This window comes from Rattus norvegicus, chromosome 10 (assembly GCF_036323735.1).
Source record: "Rattus norvegicus strain BN/NHsdMcwi chromosome 10, GRCr8, whole genome shotgun sequence".
Classification (NCBI taxonomy): Eukaryota; Metazoa; Chordata; class Mammalia; order Rodentia; family Muridae; genus Rattus; species Rattus norvegicus.
The window spans coordinates 5,328,491-5,347,391 of record NC_086028.1 but is presented as its reverse complement, the minus strand read 5'-3'; the positions used below and the strand labels follow the sequence as shown (position 1 = coordinate 5,347,391).

Here is an 18,901-nt window from a genome sequence, read left to right as displayed (position 1 = left end):
AATCTTGCTTGGGTTACTTCTGTTGCAGCAATCTGTCCTGTGGGGGGAGGGGTGGCATTTCACTCAGGCACATGCTCCAGGTCCATCATGTCTAATGGAAACCTTCTGTCCTCTCTGTCTTCCTTCTCCCATTTCTTTCACGGTCTCTACCTGGCCCCCAGCCAGGTAACCAAAACTCAGTCTATCTTTATTCTCCCTAGTAATTGGCTGTAGCCAATTACTATTTAACCAATAGTTTTAATCTGGGGAGCAAGACTTACATAGCATCACTGGGTGTGTGTGGAGATCTGTTCACGGGGTGGGGTGGCCACCAGATCTTGAGGGATGTTTAGCATTTGAAAACATAGCAGCACCAGGCCAACCCCCAACACATACCAATTCAAATCACCACCCAGACTATCCGTATATCAAAAATCTATACTTGTATATTTAAAAATCTGTAAGTTTATACATCCAGAAGTCAACAGTAGATATCCTCGAATGTGGTTTGCAGTGGTTTTCTGTTCTTGATTTTCCTCTTCCAACTTCTCCACCATGTAGATTGCTTTCATGAATGAACGATGTGGTCATGTGGAAGTTTAATGTGGGGTGGGGGTAATGTAGCTTGTTAATTTAAAAAACTTTCCTTCAACTTTTAAATTACTGAGTGAAAATGAAGACATGACCACCCCTAGGGTGTAACTGAGAAGGTTTTATTGTAGATCTGAGGGAGAGAACAGCCAGAGGCATCTGGAAGAGTCCAGACTAAACGTGGTCAGCAGAATACACCCGACCAAGGGAGGTGGGGGGAGTGAGAGAGAAAGTGAGTGGGGCTGGGGCACAGACTAAGAGGGCAGGATGGAGCCAGGAGAGCAAGACCAGCTGTCCTCCATCACAGTCCTCCATCACAGTCCTCCATCACAGTCCTCCATCACAGTCCTCCATCACAGTCCTCCATCACAGTCCTCCATCACAGTCCTCCATCACAGTCCTCCATCACAGTCCTCCATCACAGTCCTCCATCACAGACATGGGCTTTTATTTCAGTGTTCAGTATGGCTGACCTCAGAGTACTACACTGAGCAGGAAGACTTGGTGATGAATTAGCCACTTAGAGGGGCAGGTTTTGTTTGTGTTTTTAACGATATTTTACATTTTATTTACTGTGTGTGTGAAGTGGGATGTGTTAGCATTCTGTCTAAGCTCCACCCCACAGTTACCTGGCAACAGCTAGGTATGCCCCACCCCACAGTTACCTAGCAACAGCCAGTTGTGCCTGACACTATGAAATGGGCTGTTTGCCCCCTCCTCACTCTCTTGCTCCTGCTCCCTTGCTCCCTCTTGCTCTTTCTTGCTGTCTTGCTCTGTCTCTTCTCTCCCTATTCCCCTCCCCCGGCTCATGGCCAGCCTCTTCTCTTCTCTTCTCTTCTCTTCTCTTCTCTTCTCTTCTTCCTCTCTCTCTCTCTCTCTCTCTCTCTCTCTCTCCTACTACCCTCATAACTCCCCTCCTACCCTGAATAAAGTCTATTCTATACTATACCATGGTGTAGCTGGTCCTTCAGGGGGAGGGGATGTCTCAGCATGGGCCCTCTGAGGCACCCCCTTTCCTCAGACCTTCATAGAACATATCCCCCACTCTCCTTATCCTTTCATCAACACATCAGGATGTGTTGGGATTCAGACCTGGGATAAACAGCTGAGGTGCATATTTTTCATACCAAAGTGGGCTTGATCTCCAAGTTCTCCCAGCATCCCTTAGTCCCTACCTGGCATACCTCTACCCTCTACCCTTGGGCTGAGCTTCCCCTCCCTCAGTTTGGTCCCTTCTCTTCTCTCTCTCTCTCTCTCTCTCTCTCTCTCTCTCTCTCTCTCTCTCTCCCTCTCCCTCTCTCTCTCTCTCTCTCTCTCTCTCTCTCTCTCTCTCTCTCTCTCTCAGCACGTGCACTCTCTTTCTTTTCCCTCTCCCCTCTGTCTCCCTCTCTATGGTGACTTCTCTGGTCTCCTTCCTTGGGACCAGTGAACCAGCCCAAGAGCAGCTTCCCCATAAACTCGCCTTTGTATACTTCAATTTGGCTTGAATTGGCTCATTTCACGGGTGGAGAATAACTTATCAGGATGCATGTGTGTCACAGTGCACTATGAAGTCTGAGAACAATTTAGGGGGGTTAATTCTCTCTTTTCATATGGGTCTTGGGAATGGAACTCTGATCATCAGATTTGGTGGCAAGTGATTTGCCCGCTGAGAAGGCATGCTAAGTAAACACTCTCCTGTAGAGCGATATCCCTAAAGAGGACAGTATTTTTTTTTTTTTTTGGTTCTTTTTTTCGGAGCTGGGGACCGAACCCAGGGCCTTGCGCTTCCTAGGTAAGCGCTCTACCACTGAGCTAAATCCCCAGCCCCAAGAGGACAGTATTTAATCTACTTGTTATACTGTTTGCAGGCAGGCTCCTGTATGCCAGGTTGGTCTCCAATTCACTCTGTAGCTAAGGATGACCTCAAAATCATCTTCCAGCCCATGTGAGTGCTAGAGTTAAGCAGGTGCGAACCACCAGAACGTTTTTTGAAAGAATTTTTGTTAAGCTCAAATATGTATATTTATTTTCTTTTTAAAGATTTCTCCTGATGAAACTCATACTTTCAGGAATACCCTGTGTGTGTGTGTCTGTGTGTGTGTGTGTGTGTGTGTCCGTGCAGCCAAAGTTACCAGAACATATTCAGCATTATCTCTGAGGTACTAAAAGATACAACCAATCCGTTTATAAATTTGTGTTTGGGGCCATGCTTAAACTGTTCCTCTGGAACTCTCCTGTGCATAGATGTGATCTCTTATCCAAAAGGTCCAGGGATTTATTTGCATCTCTGCCTTTCGTTTGGTAATGTTTTGCTAAGGGTGCACATTTATTTCAGCTCCTAAAATTAGTCTGATTATCATCTACAACTATTGTTGAGCACGTCTTACTTTTTAGTAAGCTGAAACGGAGACATATGGTTTAAATGGCTGCTCTTCCTTGGAAAGGAAATTCCGAATTTCTCTGCGTTTGTTAGTTTATTTATTTTCTACTTAATTCAGTTTAATTTGTTCCTCTTTTGTTTTTTTTAAACTTCAGGCGGTTACTGGCAGCACGCATGCGCACCCCTGGCGCGGCGTCCCGCCCCCAACCATTGGCTGGCCCCGGCAGGCACGCTCTTGATTGGCTGCTGCTCGCCAAGCCCCCGCCGCCGATCAGAGTTGGCGGGAAAGTGGCAGTAGCTCAGCATGGCAGCTGCAGCGTCTGAGTCGCTGTCTTCGGGTGGCCCCGGGGCCGTGCGGCTGCCGCGCTCGCCGCCCCTCAAGGTGCTGGCAGAACAGCTGCGGCAGCACGCAGAAGGTGGCCCGGGCGCGTGGCGGCTGTCCCGGGCGGCGGTGGGCCGCACGCCGCTGGAGCTGGCGGCCGTGTGGATGCAGGGTACTGTGCTGGCGGCGGAAGGCGGCCAGGCGCGGCTGCGGGACCCGAGCGGTACCTTCTCCGTGCGTGGCCTGGAGCGCGTACCACGCGGCCGGCCTTGCCTGTTCCCAGGTAACGCGGGCCGGACCGGCACTGCAGGGGGCTGTCCTCCCCGGGGAGGGGCGGGGCGAGGCGGGGCGGGCCCGTCCCACCTCCTGGCTTCTTCCTGGCCCAGCCCCTGTTAGGTGACTTCCCCACCCTCTTGGATGACAGCTACACGTGGCACCGCGTTCAAAGACTGGCCTGGTTATAGCCTGGCCTGGAGGTAATACACCTTTCATTCCAATACTAGGAGGCTGAGGTAGGAGGATGGCAGAGTTCTAAGCCTGTTTGAGTACCCGAGTGAGTTTAAGGCCAACGTAGACAGCCCAGGGAGAGCCTGTCTGAGAACAAAAAGTAAAGAGAGCCTTCCTAGAGTTGACGAGTCCTTGGTGTTTTTACCCACACAGCAACAATAGTAAACAAATAAATCAATAAAAATTCCTGTAGTACCCAAGGCTATCCCAGCCTTACCAGTTTTGAGCCTTGGGCTTCTGTGTCACAAGCCCTCTCCCCATATATGTTCTTCATCCCCAACCCCCCTGATGTTTTGAGGAATAATGTCTCAGGAAATGTCTGTGTGTCCTTTTCTGTTTATTTTGAGGCAATGTCTAGCCTAGACTGACCTAAAATTCCTTGTGTAGCTGAGGGTGATCTTGGACTCCCGACTTATTGCTTCCATCTCCTAAGTGCTAGGATTCTAGGCATATGCCACTTCACCTGGTTCATGTGCTGCCGGGAGCCAAACCCAGGACTTTGTGCACGCTATGCAAGCATTCTACCAACAGCCACACTCCAGCCCCATGTCTGTACGGTTTTTAATGTCCCCACGTAGATGGACCTTTATAGGAAAAGCTGCTACATGACATATTTGCCTAGGGGCCTGTTGAAAGCCACCCCCTGAGGTTTTCTGAGTCTCAAGAGTTGTTTCTAACACCCTCCCAGGAGATGCTGATATTGCAGGGTTTGAGGCTGCCCTTAGGGCTACTGCAGTTCTTGCATTGCGGTTCTGACAGAATGCCTAGGCCCTGTGTTCTGAGAACTAGACGTTCTGAGCCATCAGGCACCTGAAGTCTCATCTCACTGGGAAGGCTGTCAAGTGAGCACATACATCATATGCAGGGCCCCGTGAGACACGCTGGCTGCACCTGTGACCCAGATAGGCAAGGCCTGCCTATACTTGACTCTGGAGTTTCAGCACAGGCTTCAGGAGGCTCCTAAAGGAAGCCTACAGATTCAGCAGGCCTGCCTTTCCATGGCGTCCTTCTTTCTCCGTGAATCAGGCCAAACTCTCTAAGAATGCTTCCAGCTCAGAAAGTCTTGAATTCTGTCTAGGGACAGAGTCAGGGGTCTGACCTCGGCTGTTCTTGATTTCAGACTTAGGTTATAGTTTTTGCTCTCTCTTTCTCTCTTCCTCACCCTCTCCTTTTCTCCCTTCCTCTCTTCCTTCTCCCCTCTTTTCCCAGTCTTAATCTAATTTAGGACTAGTAAACTCAAATGGTCTGTATGCTAAAAGAGTTACACAGAGTTGCGCACGTGCATGGTGTGTGTGTGTGTGTGTGTGTGTTTGTGTTTGCACACCTGCCTGCCTATGTGCACGAGTGCATGCACTGGGAATCAGACCCAGTGCCTTACCCTGAGTTCTATCTCCAGACCCAACTTTTACATTTTGAAACATTTTTTAAAAAAGTTTTCTGAGTCAGGGTTTCTCTCAGTAGCTCTGGCAGTCCTGGAACTCACTCTGTAGACCAGGCTGGCCTAAAACTCAGATCTGCCTGCCTCTGCCTCCTGAGGGCTGGGATTAAAGGAGTGTGCCACTATATCTGGCCTATATTTTACACTTTGACAAGTCTACAAAAAAAATCATGATATATGAAATGTATATGCAGTTTGAAATCAGCATTCTCAAAATGAAGTTTTATTGGTCTGAAATGAATTTATAATTTGCAAAAGATTAGGGTCACTGTCTCAGGGTACTGACATGGTTCAGAGATCCTATGACCTGAAAAAGCCTGACTTCTGTAGTCTGGTCCTTCACAGAAGAAGTTGATTAGCTTTGCTCAAATTCCATGGTGCTTGTTGTCTCAGAACAGGCAATGTTCCTTGATGGTAGCCTCCAAAAGTGTCTCAAGCCTGGCACCTAGCAGGCATCCTTGTGTTAGACTGAACCTGTTGGCCTCACACTCTAGTCTGTATGCCCAGGGCCAGGACCCATGCTGTTTCCTCAGGAATCATCTCAGAAGGAGCCAGGGAAGTCTACAAGGCCGCTAAAACACAAGGTACCATTGTAGCTGTGAGCCCAGGGTGTGTGTGTGTGTGCACAGGGCGATGACAGCTCGTGGTACCTGCCTCAGTGTTTGTCAAGTAGAAAAGTTCCAACACAAAAGCGTACCATGTGGTAGCCTCTGCTGGGTGCTACGGTTGTTGACTTCCGGAGACCTGGACCTCCAACCACAGAGTGTAAATAGACTTTTGTTCATCTAGGTTGTTAGTTCATCTGGTTTTTATTTGGGGACAGTAGATACAGAACTAGGCACAGAAGGACACATGTTCAAGGCTCAAGGAGGTCAGGGAAGGCTTCCTGGAAGAGGCAACCCTGAAGGCTGCCTTGTAGTTATCCGTAGGAACTAGCCCTCTTGGCTTGCTGGGATTCAGGATGGCAGAACTGTGACATCCTGGGTCTGTGCGCTGTGGTGGGTCATCTAGCTCCTTTGTACAACATGGGCAAAGGCCAGGAGGTCGGGAACCGGCACAAGGGGCAGCACTGAAAGGCTGCATTTGGGAAGGACCTGCCCACACCAAATGCTTTGATGGCGGCTGGTTTGCTGCTGCCCTACCCTGCCCTGCTCTGCCCTGCCCTGCCCTGCCCTACCCTGCCCTGCCCTGCCCTGCCCTGCCCTGCCCATCTCTAGGGCATCCAGCCGTTCCTCTCCAGACTGAAGATACAGGTCAAGCTGGGAACTCTGCCCTCTAGATCTCATTCTGAGAGGGGGTCAGTGTTGCTTAGATTGTACTGTGATGGGGAGATTGTTAGGCTGGAGGAGCCACTGTCAGTGGTTGGAGGAGACAAACAGGCCAGAGCCTTTGCAGTAGCCCACATAGGAGAGGGCGAAGGCTTGATCTTGGGCAGGGTCCTGTGGGGAAGGAGAAATGGTGAAGGGCTCAGAACTGGTCCCAGTGTGTTGACAGGAAGTGTCTCCTGCCTTCAAGCTCCGTAGAGCAGTTCTGTTAGCCTCACCTGGTTCACTCTTGTAACTCTTTTTTTTTAATTTTTTTTTTTAAGATTTATTTATTGTATGTATGAGTACCCTGTCGCTGTCTTCAGACACACCAGAAGAGGGCATCAGATCCCATTACAGATGGTTGTGAGCCACCATGTGGTTGCTGGGAATTGAACTCAGGACCTCTGGAAGAGCAGTTGGAGCTCTTAACCTCTGAGCCATCTCTCCAGCCCCACTCTTGTAACTCTTAAGGGTTTTGTCTTTACCACCAGTTGGGGCCACATCCAGAGCACAGCCAATATGGGACCTAGAGTTCCATCCAGAGGTCCCCATGTGAACCCTGGCTTCTTTCAGTTGAAGTTCTAGACTTGTGTGCAAGCTCATTCCTGCTGGGGAAGCCGGGCATGTAGGGCACTGGCTGCATGCCTTTCCTGCCGTGACAAGGGACTTTTTACACAATTGTATTTTGTGTGGTTTATGACTAGCCAAGTTGCGCTTTCAAGGAGAGGCACTTCCCCCGGGGAATGGGAAGTTGTGGTTAATAATATGTCAAACTATCCTAGTGGCAGTCTGTTCTGTTGATTTCCTTGTATGCCCAGTGTGGCTTGGGATAAAGTTGGGGGTGGCAGGGATCGGAACAACAGCACAGTGTGTTGCGGGTGGTGAGAGGAGGGGTTTGGCAGCAGAGGGAAAACTGGATTTACTTTTCGCCTGTGAGGAAGTGGCTTTGCAGGAGTGCCTGACTTGTGAACAGACACCAGTCTCTCCCTCCTGCCTTGAGCAATAAACAGGACTGAGATCAAGGTTTGGGTTTTCTGCCCTTGCCTGGGGCTGTGCGACTAATTATAACTCAGTGGGATCCTGAGTTGCTTGCATTCCTGGGGCCTGCCTGCTGTGTGAGCCTGTCTATTGTGTTTAGCATATGAAAAGCAGATGCCTACCGGTTGCGGGTCCTCCTAGTTAAACGCTGATCTCATTGTTCACCTAGGCCTCTATTTCCGATCCCTGACTGCCTTTGTTTTGGTGTCTACTGTCAGGATTATGTTAATTCGTGCATGGTCCTATGTAGGGGTTTGCTCACACGTGCCTGTGTACTAGAGGCCAACGGTCACAAGGAAACCAGGAGCTCACTGGCTGGGCTGGGCTGCTTAGGCACAGAGCCCCGAGGATCCCCCCCAGTCTCCGTTTCTTTAACACTGATATGCATACCACCCTGCCGTACTTTTTCTGCATGGATTCTGGGTCTGAACTTAGGTCCCCAAGTGTGGCCAAGCCCTGTAGTAACTAGCTTTGCCTCCCAAGTTTCACCTTCCTAGCCCTAGATAACGTCTCTGTCTCCACCTTCCTTCTCTGATCGAGGCCCCCGAGGTCAGGATCTCATCGGTTGTCCCCACCTGCCTTGTTAGTGTGAGCATCGGTGTGTCCATCTCTTCTCTTCTCTTCTTTTCTCTTCTCAGGAAAGTACGTGATGGTCATGGGGGTGGTTCAGGCCTGCAGTCCTGAGCCCTGCCTGCAGGCCGTGAAGATGACGGACCTTTCTAACAATCCTGTCCACGAAAGCATGTGGGAACTGGAGGTGGAAGACTTACACAGGAACATCCCTTAGAGCTGGGACCCTCTAAGAAGAGCTCCCCCTAAAGGAATCTACGCCCAGCTGGGTCTCAGGAACAGCATGAAAGTTTCTTGAAGACATTTGCTTTGGTTGAGTCAGACGTCTGGACCCTGGGAGCTGGAGCTTCAGTTGTCTCAGCCACCACTCCCTGCCCGTGCTTTGCTTGCATGAGAAGCAGATGTCCCCCCCTTTGTCCCTAACGTGTGTTCCTTTCTCTCGCTGAAGCACATGGAAAATTCCTGTCGTCATTTCCTGATTCTGCGAGGGATGACACTTTCTCCTTGACTGCACCTCTGAATTTCAGTCGTTGCCAGTGGGTTAAAATTATGGACATAAGGACAGAATGGCATGGTGGCCTGCCTTCCATCACCAGCCATTGCCATCTTGTAGGGCAGGTGCCAACCTCTTGCTGACAGCTTTCTCTCTCTGCTTCGATGTGCTTTTTCCTCATTGTCTGTGTCCTTAGACTCTGAAGCTGAGGCCACCTGTTGAGAATGGTCAGAATCCTCACAATGCTCCGTTGAACTTAAAAATCCAAGATGGAGACAGACTTTTCAAACACTTCTCCTTCAAAACTATTGTGGAGAGACAGCCAGGGTGGGACTAGTCTGCAGGCTTAGAGTCCTGACCTCCTTTCTGTATGAAATGCCTTTCTATTGGGATTGTGTCAGTGTTGGGTTTGACTTTCTGCTGATGACCCAGGCTAGGTTCATATTTGGATGACAAAAACCAAGCAGCCCACCTTACTACAGTATGGCAGAATTTTTCTAGTAACATTTCTGCATGGTGTGTTTTTAAAAGTAAGCTCTATTATCTGTCTGTCCTAAAGACAGGGCCTTCAGGTGTCTCCCGCTCGTGACCCTCTCCCCTCCACTCCAGACTGTTGAGATTACTGGTGTGCACTACTATGTCTGCAGTGCTGGGGATGGAACCCAGGGCTTCCTGCAGGCTAAGCAAACACTATTACTGAGCCACGTTTCCAGCATAAAATGTTGATTTATTAAAACAGTTGTAGGTTTTCAGAAAAATTGATCAGAAGGTGTTCCCATAACTGCCATTGAAGCTAAGAACACAGTGTCGATGACCTAGAGCCCCAACTCTTGTGTCTTAAATAAGGCTAGCCAGATGTGGCAGGCCTCCTGCCTCAGCCTCCAGAGTGCTAGGATCCTGATCCACACCTCACACTCAGCCCCCACGCCCAGACTCACCTGGATTGCCGTGAGCAGCAGGTGGTACTTGGAGTCACTTGGCAGGAAGTGCCAAGAGCAAGTGACAGAGCAAGGGACAGAGAGGACAAGGACTTGGGTGATCTAGACCTGCCTCCTTCCTGCCCCTCCACCCTCTAGAGAAAGCACTGAGGTCTTGAGTCCAATTCCTAGTTCAGGCAGACCACAGATTTACCACCTTCCTGCCTCTGCTTAGCCGGGATTACAGGCCCGCTCCTCCGGCCCTACTTACACGGTTCCCTTTTTAAAAAAAGATTTTATCTCTAGTGATGTGTGCATGAGGTGCTTTGGAGCCCAGAAGAGAGAGTTCACAAATAAATTTAGTCATCAATCAGCCCCATGCTAGGTAGCTCACAACGTCTGTAATTTCCTGTAGTTCTGAAGCATCTGATGCCTCTTCTGACTCACAGACACCCTCATAACATAGCATACAGACTTGAAATAAATACTTAAATAAAAATAAGTCTTAAAAAGTAAAGGTTTAAGAACAGTAGTAATGGGGCTGGAGAGATGGCTCAGTGGTTAAGAGCACTGACTGCTCTTCCAGAGGTCCTGAGTTCAAATCCCATCTACCACATGGTGGCTCACAACCATCTGTAATGAGATCTGATGTGTGTCTAAGACAGCTACAGTGTACTCATATACACTAAATAAATAAATAAATCTTAAAAAAAAAAAAAAGAACAGTAGTAATGAGTGGCACTGGGGATGGACTGCGAGGTCCCTGGGGTCTCACACATGCCAGAGTACCACTGTACCACCTAGCCACCTGACTCCTCTGACCTTTAAACTGTCAAAAGTGTCCATGTCCTTCCTGGTCAGGCTCATTGCGAGAACTCTCACTGAGAAGATACAGACACACCTATGCCCTCCTCACAGGACACCAACAACAAACCCAAGTGGGAGTCCATTGGCGTCCAGCTTGGGGAAGCACGAGTTCTGTGTTTGCTTACAAAGCATGGCTGAGGTGCTCCTTACAGAAGCACGGGCGAGCCAGCCAGAAAGTCTGCCCCAGTGTGGATGAGCACCTTCCTACAGCTGCGTGGACAGAGTCCCTCCATCGGTTCCTCCACAGTATACTTTACACCTGAGACCAAGGCCACTCACAGTGAAGCACAATGACATACAAACATCTGGGGGTGCAATCTCAGGTGAGGATCCAGTGGCCCTTCCCCCACTCCTCTGAGAGAATGACAGTGTCAAGGACTCAGTCTCAGGATGTCCTGGAAGTTGTCACAGCTAGTCTGATGAAGATGAAGCCTGTTTTGCTGGGAGAAGAGTGCCCTACAATACCTTGTAAAGACTACCAGTTGATTCATCTTCCTGCAGGACTGCCTTCCATCCATCTGTCTGTCCGTCCGTCCGTCCGTCTGTCAGTCAGTCTCTCTGGCTTTCCCTCCTTACCCGGCCCCCCATCTTTCCCAACCTACCTTTTTGGGTTGTGTCTCTAATTCAGGCTGGCCTTGAACTTGCTATGGCTTTCCTTTCATTAGGTAGACCAGATTAGTTTCTGCCTCCTGAGTGCTGTATTAAAGGTGCTAACATTTTCTTTTAAAGGAAGGCCAAGTTGTGTTGACTGCTGAATGATTCATCTTTTAGATCTATTTTTATCTGTGTGTGTGTGTGTGTGTGTCCAGAGGAGGGCCTTGGAATCTTGAGCTGGAGTTATAGCAGGTCTGAGCATCCCAATGTGGGTTCTGGGGACCAAACTCAGGTTCCCTGGAAAAGCAGCAAGTGCTCTTAAGTGCTGACCCATCTCTCTAGCCCCAGTGTACATTGTTTGAGCCTCAGGAAAATTGCCAAAATAGTACAGTTTTTTATATTTTTATTTATTTGCCTATTTATTTACATGTCAGGCATTGTCTCTGCAGCCCAGTCTATCCTGGGACTCCTGACCCTCCTGCCTTAGCTTCCTGAGTATTGAGATCACTGGTGTAGGCCATTAAGCTTGGTTTATGCAGTATTAGGGATCAAACCCAGGATGTCTTAAATTATAGACATACCAGGTTCTATCATGAGTGTCTTACCTTAGTATAGCATGGATGTTAAAATTAACAAAATAACTAATGAACAAAGACTGAGAAATTAGTAGCCAAAACTATAGTTTTGTTTTTTTTTTCTGGTTTCTTTATTCTTTTTTTTCTCAGGATTCCATATTCTTCTTGGTCACTGTGTCTCCTTAAGGTCTCCCTTGTCTGAGACAGTTGATCAGTTGCTTTTGATTGCATTGGAATTTAGTAGACAGACACATAGGTACAGACAGCGTGCGCGTACACACACACTTTTTTTCTCGGCCCTGGAGATAGAACCCAAGACCTCTTGCATGCTGGGCAGATGCTAATTTTGAAGTGTCCTCTCACAGGCTAGCCTCAAACCCAGTGTGCAGTTGCTCATGATCTTGAAGCCCAGGTCCTGCCTGCATCTCCTTGGTGCTGCAATTGCAGGTGTGCACCCCCACACCTAATCCTGTGGTTCTGGGGACCAAACTCAAGGCCTGGTTCCTGCATGCTAGGCAATCTGCCACTTGGGCCCCAGTCTGAAATTTAATTTTGACGCAGGCCGCAGGATCTCTCCTACAGGGTTCTTAGTAAAATGGTGTCCCCCAAACTGTTTTCCCCCAGAGTAGCTGCTGAGCTGTGTGTGGGACAAAGCCTACTTTCCTTCCACCGAAGAACTGGAAGCTGCCGAGAGCTTCCCAGCCATGTCCTCACCTAACTAACTCCTGGTGAATAACACCGGATGGGAAGTGCAGGTTGGCTGGACATCACGGCGGTGCGGTGGGGGGAGGAGCGCTGCAAACGGCAGTGGGCAGTGGCTGGAGGCTGCCTCCCCAGCCCAGAGCTGAGCCTGTGGTTTCTGTGCACATTCAGAACTCTCACTACTGGGGCTGCTGTTTCCTCCCTGACGGTGCCAAATGAAAATGCATCCGGAGGCTCGAGTTCTCAGCTGCCAAATCAAAGTCAGTTTATCAGTGTGCACCCGCCAGACCGCGGCTCTGGCGGCTCTGGCGGCAGCCTGTGTGCCCGCCCGCTCAGCTTCCTCTTTGAAAGGCTCTTTTCTAAGAACTGAGAATAAGCACCCTAGGCCGTGACTTCACTTTTCTCGGAACTGTTTTACATTATATATATTTTAAAAATGCGAAACCATCACTTAGCTGGTTTTGGATCGCCTGAGTTCCCTAATCCTTTCTGTTGCATGTTCTTGTAAAGCTGAAGCCTTACCGCAAAACTCTGCAGGAGGGGAAAAAAAGGGCTGTGTGAAACAGGGGAGTGTCTTGGGTTTTAGCTGGCTTGTGTGTGATTTAATGATTAAAGAGAAAAAGAAACCAGAGGAGATTCTGTTTAGAGTCAGGGTTCGGCTCGGAGTTCTGCCTGGCCAGCCACGGTTGATGCTCGGCACCTGTCCACATTTGCTGGTGAGCTAGCTGCCTCTTGCAAGGACAAGAGGAACCTGGAGGTGGTGGTGCATACCTGACATCCTGACATTCTGGAGGTGAAGGCCATTCTGGGCCATAATGCAGGTTCCAGGTCCTTGTTAACAATAACAAGACCTTATATAAAAAGGACGGTAATCTAGGGCAGTGTGTAGTGGTGGGGTGCTTGCTTGGCATGAACGAAACCCTGGATTTGACCCCAACATACCAAAAAGCTAGGGCACTGTAGCACTTGCCTATAAATCCCAACCCTAAGGAATTGGAGAATCAGAAGTTCAAAGTCACCATGGGCTACATAGCAAGTAGCCTGGGCCAGCCTGGGCCATGGGAGACACTTTCTTAATAAAACAAAACAAAACAAAACAAAACAAAAAACAAAAAAAAAAAAACCAAAACCAAAAAAAAAAAAAAAACAGGTTTGAGGACAGCCAAGGCTACACACAGAAACTCTGTCTTGAGAAACCAAGAAGCAGCAAACTGGATGGAGGAAGAGAAGTGGCCGTATCTTTAGCTACAGAGACCTATATCATGCAGATAGCTTTGAGCCTGTGTCTGAAGACATTCAGGGGCTCCTGCCTTCTTGGGATCAGGGGCGACTGAAACACTGTTACACTGAGGGTTAGTTCTGGTCCCACCATCTTCTGCCTGACCTGGGGTTTGAAGGTCAGCCTTCGAGGTGGGGATGGTTCTTCCTTTAAAGGATGCTGCTGGTAGGCTCTTGGGAAATGGAGTTAGCCACCCCTCCTTCTGAGTGGGGAGGTCTCAAGGTTGTTTTAAAATTCTTGCTTGGCATCTTTGTCCCCTGGGGACTCACATTACACACACACACACACACACACACACACACACACACACACACACGTACTCAGTAAACTATAGGAGTGCACAGTGCTCATGAACCTTGCCATGTGAGGGCTTTAAAACTTCTTTTAAGTTCGTTGTCTAGTGTGCTTGTGTGTGTGTGTGTGTGTGTGTGTGTGTGTATGTGTGAGTATGAGTGTGTGTGTGTGTGTGTGTGTGTGTGTGTGTGTGTGTAGGTAGACATTTGCTGTAGCATTGGTGTAGAGATCAGAAGATAAATTGTGGAAGTTGATTTTTGATTTCTACCAGATGGGATGCAAGGTTCAAAGTCAGGTCTTTAGGCTCTCCCCTTAGAGCCATCTTGCTGGCCTGCTTTTGAGTTTTTGTTGTTATTGTGTTTTGGTTTTTTTTTTTTTTTCCTTTTTTTTTTTTTTTTTTTCGGAGCTGGGGACCGAACCCAGGGCCTTGTGCTTGCTAGGCAAGCGCTCTACCACTGAGCTAAATCCCCAACCCCTGTTATTGTGTTTTTTGTTTGTAACTTATATGATTTATCTGTGTGTGTGCTCCCACGCATAAGCATAACGTACTGTGTGAAGGTAGAGGACCTTTCAGTAATCCATTCTCTCCACCATGGTCCAGAGGATTGAACGCACCTCAGTTGACTCTGGTAGCAAGTGCTTTTAGCCACTGAGTCCTTTCGTCCTTTTGTGAGGCAGTTTCTCATAGCTCAGGCTGTCCTGATAACCTTGGTGACTCTCCTGAACCCTGGATCGCTCTGTTCTGTCTGGTTCCTGTGTGCTGGGAATTAACCCAGAGCTTTACGTGTGACGGACAGATACCCCACCAACTGAGCCAAGTATAGAGGAAGGGTCATGGCAGAGGGCAATCACTAGTACTACTGCCCGGGACAGTAGCTCCTTGATAAAGACACCACTGGAATTGCATGCATGGAATCGAGGTTTGCACTGAGCTTCCTTTACCTAGGAGGTGTGTTCCCCTCGCACTGTCCCAGCAGGCCACAGGGGCAAGTCATGAGCTAGTAGGTGCCTAGTGCTGTTAGGGACAGTGTTCTTCAAAGCCAGCACCTTAATTCCTCCCTGTTGGCTCCTTGGCACTGCTCTGGAGAGGATTATAGCACCCCCTGCTGCTTGGCCTGGGTCTGGTCTGAGCCCTTAGGGGATGGCATGAGAGCCAGAGATCACAGAATGAAAAGCCATAAAGTGAAGCATAAAATGGGGCCACAAGAAGTTTCATAGCCATCCACCCCGGGAGTCCTGCCCATCGTGGGCCAGACGGGTGGGGGCAGAGTGGGACTGGTTTGGCCCCCAGATGGGTTTCAGTGGACTTGACATTCAACTCTAGTCCCTTTTATTACATGAGTTACCTTAGGTGGAGTCCTTCATCCCTCTGAGCCTTACTTATCTGTTTAGGCTTTTGGGGACAGGGTCACTATGTAGAAGCTGAACTGAAACTCCTGATGTAGCCCAGGTTATCCTCCAACTTGCAAAGGTTGTCCTGCTTCTGCCTCTCAGCTGTACCACCACGCACAACTCTTATTGTTTTATGAGCTGTTATGATTACAGCGATTGCTGTTGGTATTGAGACAATGCCTCACAACTGTAGCCCTGGCTGGCCTGGGACTCAGAGAGCTGCCTGTTTGCTTCTAGTGAGCTGGCATTCAAGGCATGTACCACCACGTCTGGTTATAAGCGATTAAAAGTATTTAGCCCTTGGGACTGAACCCAGAGCCATCCCAGGCAAGTACTTAGTCACTGAGCTACATCCCTGGCCCCTCTGTACCGTTTGCTTTCAGACAAGGTCTCACTAACTTCCTCAGGCAGCTGACCACTGGGGTTAAATATAAGTCACTAGGCCTAGCTCTGTGTAAGCGATTTAAAATCACCGTGGTTGTTGTCGTTATCATCGGGGCCAATGAGATGGCCAAGAGGTTGCCAGCGCTTACAGGGCAAGCTTACTGACCCAAGTTCATTTCAGGGAGTCTACAGAAAGGTGGAGGAGAGAAAAGCTACCCTGAAAGCTGTCGTCTGACCTTCCTATTAAGTCAGTGGCATGTGTATGCACGCATATCCACATAAAATGATAAATAAAATACAAATTAAAATGAACAGGAGGGCTGGAGAGATGGCTCAGTGGTTAAGAGCACTGACTGCTCTTCCAGAGGTCCTGAGTTCAAATCCCAGCAACCACATGGTGGCTCGCAACCATCTGTAATGGAATCTGATGCCCTCTTCTGGTGTGTCTGAAGACAGCGACAGTGTACTTATATATAATAAATAAATAAATCTTTAAAATGAACAGGAGATGAAACTTAGGACTCCGTATATGTAGATGAATGCCCTACCTCAGAAGGAGAAGAAAACTGTTAAGGAATAGTGGGGTTGGTGATTGCTCTTTGGCTGGAATTCTCCACTTTACTGGATGTTCTGGAACAGATGTCTGGACTGTCTTGAGCTGTGTAGGGACAGACTCATGGGGCTGCTGATTCTTGAGTGTGTCTTGTGTGTCTTGTGGGGTTGCCAGACACAGTAGGGCAACATACGGGCTGCCAGGAGCCGTGGGTTAGAGATGGTCCCTCCACAGTGGGGAAACCCAACAGACAGCCCGAGCCAGATGACCCGGCTTTAACGTCATGTCAGGGTGACCTGACACCTGGGTAAGATGCCAGAGGCCCCAGGAGGCTGGGACCTAGAATCGCTTCACTCCCCAGCCAATTAATTCCCTTCTCTCGCTTTGCGCCAGTAGAGCAGGGACTGTCCCACGGGGTCCTTAGGAGTCTGCATTGGGCCCATCACCCCGAGAGACAAATTGTGACAAATTGGCGTCTTCCATATGTGTGACCACCAGGAGATACAGCACACACTGTCGTGAGTGTAGTCACTTAACACCACACGTTTTCCATCTCTGCTCCCATGAACCAAGGGTCTCATGGCTGGGTTCTCTGCTCAACCTCACTGGATGAAGTGGACTTATGGCTTGTCTCCATGTCACTTATAAACTAGGGGTCCCCAGAGCCCTCCTGTCTTCAGATCAGTATTGTGAGTCCATCTCATCTTCTTGTTTCCCAATTTCCTGTTTTCCCTCTCTGGGCCCAGGTCTAAAGGTTTTCCTTTCTTAAAGTAGTGTGGTACTTAAAGTACACCAGTAAAAATCTTTTCATTGACATTTGAATACCAGGAAGAAGGCGGGTCTTTTTTGTAAGTGGGTCTTGTGTGTAAAAGGCTCTTAAGATCCTGCCACAGGACTTACAGGCAGGACACCAGCATAAGGAGTTAATGTGGGTCTTGGAGGCAGACAGTGCTTTCAAATCTAGGTTCTACCAACCACTCAGCGGGCTCTGAGCCTCTTATCTATAAACTGAGAGCACGCCCGAGCTTGTTACAGCCACCACGTTGCTGCCAACACACTGGCTGGGGCATGCGCCCTGCCTGCTCACCTGTCACAGAGATCATAGATCTGCTTTTCCACATTCTTCCACTTGTGTGGTTGGCAGCGTGGCCCTTTAAGACCAGCAAGCTTGGTGACTCTTCCAGGATCTTGGCCTCTCCGTCTGGCTCGCTGCCCCAGACTTGGCACAGGGAAGAAATGTCAACAAAGAAAGGCCTTTTTGCCAATGTGAATGCGCAATAAAACACATACCCAATTCAAACATCAGTGCAACTGCACGTGTGGACGAGGTCTGACTGAGGCAGGCTAAAGAGTGCAGCTACACATTGGTTCTCACCTCTTCCCTCCCCAAACGCTGGTGAGTGAGGAGACATTTGCTGGTGGCTTCCTGATGGGAGCCCTACATCCGTTTTTTTCCACACTCATGCCTCTCATACTGATGCCCTTGAAAACCTTGTGAAATTATTTGTGGAGAAAGAAGGGACGAGAGGCATTTTGGGTAATAGCAAAGCAGCCATCTAACTGCAAAGGTTCCAACATGGGTGGTTTTATAGCTAATTGGAAAAACATGTTTCTTCCAAGTTGACTTAATCTTTTCTGCAGTGCTTGGAACCTTGAGAGTTCCCAGAGGTTTAAGGGTGTAATTGCTCCAGGGTGGTCACCCCAGTGACAGGAGCAGAGAGGCCCCCCCCCTTCATGACATGCCAGCATGTGAAGGTCTTTTTGATGACTCCAGATCCATCTGGGGCCCATGCCAATAATCTTCCTGACTAGGGCATGGGCTAGATGTTGGGGCTAGCAGAGTGAGAGGCCAGACTCTGGCTTGGAATCCAGTCTTTGGGCCGTAGACAGGAAAAGGAAACTGCAGGGCTGGAGGGTCTGGGAGCCGAGGACTCCCTGCCTTCGCACCACTCTCATTCCCCGGGCCTGTCACCCTATATTTCGTTTTATTTATTTTCAGACAGGGTTTCTCTTTGTAGGTCTGACCATAATGACTTAACTCTGTAGACCTGACTGGCCTCAGACTCAGAGATCCACTGTCTGCCTCTGCCTTCAGAGTGCTAGGATTAAAGATGTGTGCATCACAGCTAGGATTAAAGGTGTGCGCTACCTCTGGTTTGCCTCTCTAAAACTTCTGAGTCAAAGGTTCCTGCCCTCTCTTTCTCTTTGGGGTTCTCTTGTAGTGAGGGTTCCTGGGGACAGACAATTGGCTGACCCACTACTGCACCCTGGCTCCTCTGGCTCAGACCCTGGAAACACAAAGACATGAGTCTGTGTCTGGTCGTGGCTGGCCTCAGTGCTTGGGTCTTAGTTCTCTTGGCTGCTGGGTTATTAAATGTGAGTCTGGAGTAATGGTGCCCTGCATTCCCCTGTTTCAGGATAAAATACAGAGCATGGAACTCGTCCGTGAACAAAAGGCAGCCCTGCTGTCAGAATGTCATGGTTTTGTGGTCCCCCTCATTCTTTCTTGAACTCCCAGAAGAGGCTTGGCAGGGAAGGAAGGGCGTTTTTGGATCCCTGAGCAGTGCTGGGGAATGGTCCTGCCCCTCCTTAGCTTGCTGTGAGTGTAGCCATGGGACTGCAGATGTGTGGGCCTCTGCCATGGGCTGTCGGCCGCCTCTGTCAGCTGGGAGTGCTCCTGAGCTCTATTACTTTCCTTGTTGCCATCACAAGCTGATAAAACCAAGTTAAGGAAGGG

The 18,901-nt window shown here is 49.1% G+C and overlaps 1 protein-coding gene across 1 annotated transcript; it reads left to right on the top strand.

The window, feature by feature from the left end:
* The first annotated feature begins 3,189 nt into the window (after positions 1 to 3,189).
* On the top strand, positions 3,190 to 11,123 carry Rmi2 (RecQ mediated genome instability 2). The gene is made up of 2 exons (XM_573037.6): positions 3,190 to 3,537; positions 8,183 to 11,123. Exons 1-2 carry the CDS (start codon positions 3,237 to 3,239, stop codon positions 8,329 to 8,331), a joined length of 450 nt encoding a protein of 149 aa, XP_573037.1. The 5' UTR covers positions 3,190 to 3,236; the 3' UTR covers positions 8,332 to 11,123.
* The last annotated feature ends 7,778 nt before the right edge of the window (positions 11,124 to 18,901 follow it).

Bases quoted from the DNA above. Each gene is read 5' to 3' on its own strand.
- Rmi2 (XM_573037.6), top strand. From the start codon at position 3,237: ATGGCAGCTGCAGCGTCTGAGTCGCTGTCTTCGGGTGGCCCCGGGGCC. The intron at 3,538-8,182 runs GTAACGCGGGCC...TTCTCTTCTCAG, and splicing joins CCGGCCTTGCCTGTTCCCAG to GAAAGTACGTGATGGTCATG.